The 5625-nt window shown below is 35.1% G+C and overlaps 1 protein-coding gene across 1 annotated transcript in view; it reads left to right on the forward strand.

Annotated features, from left to right (window-relative positions):
• The window catches only part of LOC110036084 (histidinol-phosphate aminotransferase, chloroplastic-like), a 33383-nt gene that overhangs the window by 7230 nt on the left and 20528 nt on the right, over positions 1 to 5625 (forward strand). The window contains 4 exon segments of the mRNA XM_020740437.1: positions 738 to 846; positions 1362 to 1519; positions 2925 to 3067; positions 3412 to 3552. Coding sequence (XP_020596096.1) covers positions 738 to 846; positions 1362 to 1519; positions 2925 to 3067; positions 3412 to 3552 — 551 coding nt within the window.

Consider the following 5625-nt stretch of genomic DNA (forward strand, 5'->3'; position numbering starts at 1 on the left):
TCTCAAGTAAATAGGGTAATGTTTTGACACTTTACTCGAGCAATTAAAAATGCAATGGAAGACCGGCTGCTTTACTCTGATACCAATTGAGGTTCCCTCAATGGAGTAAGTATAAAGTGCACTTGATATCCTTGATTGTTCTAGATTTCCATGAACCGAAGATCGGGAAAAAATGGGTTTTGGATATGGAGGGCAAGAGTGCCAGCTAGTTTCCTTGGGCTTTGTGGAGCTCAGGTTTGGAGTAGTTGGAGAGTTTTGGTAGGATCTAGCCGGCTGGAAACCTGGGATTGAATGGAAAGAGGAGAAAGCATAGTAGGTGAGGGTTTTGACCGGCTAGCATAAGGGAGAGGGGAAGAGGAAGCTTATTATTTTTATTAGGAAGATTTACATACATACCGTTCAATTCGTATGCATTTACATATTTAACACCTAAACTTCAATTATTATAGCATGTATATTACTTTGTTGCTCTGTCTAGGCCTACTATTTTATGATACTTTCTTACCATACCTGTTACCTATTATATGAAATATTTGGCTGGTATTAATCAAATTTCAGTTTGGATATCCCCCTAAATCTTAGGTTTTAAATATGTAGGTACATAGAAATTTTGGTGGGATTTATGTAAATGCCCCTTATTATTATTATAGCATGTATATTACTTTGTTGCTCTGTCTAGGCCTACTATTTTATGATACTTTCTTACCATACCTGTTACCTATTATGCTTTGATGCAGTTCCAAGACTCTCAAATTTCAGTTTGGATATCCCCCGTATTATTGAAGTTGTCAAACAGGAAAAACCAAAATGCATTTTCCTGACTTCTCCAAATAATCCGGATGGGAGGTACTTTTATAATTATTCAATGTGCATCTTTGCATTGAGCTTTTAATATGTTGCCAATGATTTAAAAATGTAATCTGTTTGAAGTCACGTGACTATTTTTGTGCCCAACTACAGCTTGCCTGTAGTTTTTTTTTTGGGAGGGTGTGGACAATTCTTGTGCTTTTACATATCTAACATCTAAACATTCAGATTTACAGGCTTACTGCTCAATTCTTTAACATCACGTAAAAAAATACCATCATCTCTATTCTTTTAAAAGTGAAATACACCTTGTTATGCATTAGATATATGATACAAAGTGAAATACACCTTGTTATGCATTAGATATATGATACAAAGTGAAATACACCTTGTTATGCATTAGATATATGATACAAAGGTGTTATAAGTGTGAATATCAAAATTTGAGTGTTTGATATGTAAATACATAAAAATTATGTGGTATGTGTACACTTTTTATTTTTTTTTTAATTTTTTTGAGATAATATTTAACTCTTATCTTTTTTTACTCCTAGTATAATTCATGATGAAGATCTTCTAAAGATTCTGAACTTGCCTATTTTGGTTGTACTGGATGAGGCATACATTGAATTCTCTGGTCTTCAATCAAGGATGAATTGGGTAAAGAAGCACGATAACTTGATTTTTCTCCGTACATTTAGCAAAAGAGCAGGTCGGTTAGATGAACTTTGGATTCCTATGCATTATTATGTTGGAGCATTTACATACATACCGCCCCATTCCTATGTATTTACATATTTAACAGCTAAAGTTTGCTTTTTTTTTACATTTATAACACTCAAATCTTTTATATCACAGCAAAAAATCCGCTATTTTAACTTTAAAAAAAAAAATGAAATACAACTTTTCCTGCATAGGTAAGATGGCATATCTGTACAAATTGAAGGCGTCGGATATGTAAATACATAAGACTTGAGTGGTACGAATGTAAATCTTCCTCTTCTAGTTTTTGTTCAAGGAAGTGACCTTATACAAGAAGAAACTTGCAAATTTCAAATGAATGGGGAGTGTACGAGGGATTTATATCAGTCTTAACTTTGAAATTCTATTGACATACACAAGAAAGTAGATAATGAAGAGAACTTGAATTTGGTGGTGCCATGGATGTAACTTAATTTACATAGTAAAAACTTGAATACCAAAGTTTGTCCCCCATTTATTTGGCTTACTCTAATTTGGAAACTATAACCTTTTCATTACCAAATATTTCTAAATTATTACTAGATTTATGATCTGTCTCATAAGATTCTACTCCATGTGAAATAATTCCTTTTCTTTGAGGCATTAGAATTCATTTTTGCTACTTCAAACAGGGCTATGAATTTGCATTAAGATTTAAAATTACTCGAAAATGAAATCATTTTTTGGCTCGGAGATAAGACCCGCCAGATCTGAGTTTACAAGATTTCAATGAAATGATGACCCTGTTTTAAGTTAGGAACTAATTCAAGATTGAACATACCCCAAGAAGCCCATGCTAAGTCTATAAATAGAATCCTTGTTCAGCTCATTTGGGGGCTTAAGTTCTCCTCAAGTCTAGAGTTTTGGAGAAGTTTAGGATCTCGTCTTACAATTCGAGCATCGTTCTGGTTGTTGCTTAGTATTCGTGTTGTCAATTCTGTTTTCTGGTGCTACTTGAGCTGACATTCATGCTTTCACCCGCTACTTGAGCTACTTGAGCCATTATTCGTGCCGTCGCCTACTTCTAGAGCCACTGTTATTTTATTCATCTGTTCTCAAATGCTATTCATTATTCCTCTGTTTGGACTTTCTGCTGCACATTTTTGTCAGGGGCATTTACAATTTACATAGCGCGCACAATTCTTATGTATTTACATATCTCGCACCTAAACTTTCGTCTTTACACGCATAGCACTCAAATCTTTAATATCACATAAAAAAATAACAGTGTTATCACTTTTTAAAAGTAGAATACATATCTTCATGCATTTATGTTAGTATGATAGTTTAGGTGTGACATGTAAATACAGAATTGTATGCTGCGTATGTAAATTTTCCTTCTTCTAATGATAAAATTGCCCTTGAAATTGATGTAGGTTTAGCTCGACTTTGTGTTGGTTATGGAGCTTTTCCTCTCAGCATTATTCAATATGTATGGCGGGCGAAGCAACCATACAATGTATCTGTGGCAGCAACAATTTCTGCATGTGCCGCTTTGCAGAATCCTGGTTATCTGGAGGTACCTCTGCTGTGTTACCGTTGCTGAATCTTATTTTATAGGGGCATTTAGATACATACCACTCAATTCTTATGTATTTATACATCTAACGCTTAAATTGTTTACATTTATACCACGCAAATATTTTGTATAATATAAAAAATACCACTATTTAATTTATAAAAAGTGAGTAAACCTTCCTATGCATGGGTAAGGTGGCATACACTAAAAATTGAAGTTTAGGTGTTAGCTGTGAAAATACATAGGAATTTCGTGGTATGGATGTAAATCTTCATATTTTATAATGGTATGTTTTAGCTAGAATTTCTTACATATGGACCCTCTATTTTCCTCAATTTCCTCAGAGAGTAAAGAATTTACTTGTGCAAGAAAGGGAAAGGTTGTTTGCTCTTTTGAAAGAAGTGCCATATCTTAAGCCATTTCCAAGTTTCTCCAACTTTATTCTTTGTTAGGTTACTTCTGGAAAGGATGCTAAGAAGCTGAAGGTGGTACACTTTGTATATTACCTATATAATTTTTCTCTCTTCATTGGCATAATATTTATATTATTTATTTTAATGGAAATACTTTATATTTCTTGATGGGTTGGTGCTCTTTTGATTGTCAATTTTATTTCATTTACTAAGGGCTTCTTTGGAACAATTTTATTTTTTGTTTTGTATTTATTTTTTCCTTTTTTTTAAGTACAGGTTTGTTTAATATGTATTTTTAATATATTTTTACTTTTTGTTTCTAAAAACAAATAAATATGTTTTTGAAAACAATCAAAATAACTTTAGGTGTTTTGAGTATTTTTAAAAACAATCACATCTTAATCAAATATGTCAAACATGTTTTCTTTCAAAACAAAATAAATAGAAAATAAAAAATAAAAGTGATCCTAAACAACCCTAAAGATACAATTTGAAAGCATGAGCCAGTTTTATATATAAAGGAGGGAGCCTGACGCGGGGTTATGGGGCGGTACCGCCCATGCTCCCCCTTCCTTTCCTTCTCATCCTATTCCCTCTTTTCTTCCTAGCATTTGCCAATTCTGAATTTCTATTATTGTTATTAGTCTTTGTTGATTCTGAATTCTTCCTATAATAAACATTGTCTAAATTATGAATTCTTATTATTTTAAAGCATTGCATAAGATAAATCCTAAGGCTCATTATAAATTAGAGGTAGTATGCTTGGAGTTTCTCAGTTCTTGGAGGTTAAGTTATTTCTGAATTTAGTTTGTCACCGCTTGTGTTTTTCCTTTCAAGGGTTGTATCTGATGGCGAGGAAGTGCTCTCGCTGTCCCTTGTCCTAGATGGTGACCATCTCCATGTGTCCAAGTGGTGCTTTGACTGTAGCTTGATCCAGACTAGGCATTTATCTTACCATACTTGGGTTTAACTGCTGCCATTTCAGAATCTAGTCACCACAACCCCCTCTTCCGCTGCTGCTGGCCACCTTGCAGGTCCTTCCTGCCCCTAGCCAACCCTCTTTGCAGGTCGCCAGTCTTATTGCCCCCTATAGTTCTTTTCCAACGTGCCGCCGGTCCTCTCCAACATCTTCTGGCCACCTGTCAGACTCCTCTCAGTAGCCACCAGCCTTTCTGGCCTTTTCCACGCGACCGCCAACACCGCTATTCTATTCTCGCCCTATCATACCCATCGCAAAGGGTTGTTTCTGTTTTATGTTATTGCCTTTTCCTTCATTTTAGTAGTCCTCATTGTCGTTTACTTATTACATATGTCATGTTATTTCCTGTTGAATTGTCATTGTAACATTGTGGTGTCCCTTAATAATAGTTGCAATTTTTAGTAATGATCTGGGTTTTCCTCCGGTATCATTTGGTATCAAAGCTAGCCCAACCCTGGTCTTATCGTAGGGGTTTCCCATCATCCGCCCCTACCCGAGCCACCACAACAAATTTATTTTATCTTCTCCCTTTTCTTGACTTGTCGTTCTTCTCTTTCATTTCTCTTTTCTTTTCTTTTTTCAACAGTCCTCAAACCATCAATCATACCATTAAGAAGAAATATGCTCGAACCTACTCGTGAAGAGATACGACAAGAGTTTTGTCACCTCCAGAAGAGATTTGTGGAGATTGAAGAGATGACACAAGAAGAAATTACTTTCAATTGAGACCTGTAGAATTGAAGGGGAGAGAGAGAAAATAATATTAATCCCTTCCATAGGGAAAATTTCAGCAATGAAGATGACGGGCCATGACATTTTGAAATCCAGTATCAGAGGAGGCTAGAGAGGGATACCTGCATCCTTCCCACAGGGAAACTTTTCGTGAAGATATCTCATTTGGAGGACACCAAGACCTCAGAATAAAAGTAGATTTGCCTAAGTTTGAGGGGTGCATGTATCCTGATGAATTTATTGAATGGCTATAGACAGTTGAGTGGATCTTCAAATATAAAGAGGTGCCCGAAGAGAGACAGATCAAATTAGTTGCTATCAAATTGAAGAAAAATGTCTCTTTATGGTGAGAGAACTTACAACAACAGAGGAGGCAAGAAGACAGATTATCAGGTGGGAGAAGATGAAGAAAACAATGCAGAACAAAATTTTTC

The sequence above is a fragment of the Phalaenopsis equestris genome, unplaced genomic scaffold, assembly GCF_001263595.1.
Source record: "Phalaenopsis equestris unplaced genomic scaffold, ASM126359v1 Scaffold202321, whole genome shotgun sequence".
In the NCBI taxonomy this organism is placed as follows: domain Eukaryota; kingdom Viridiplantae; phylum Streptophyta; class Magnoliopsida; order Asparagales; family Orchidaceae; genus Phalaenopsis; species Phalaenopsis equestris.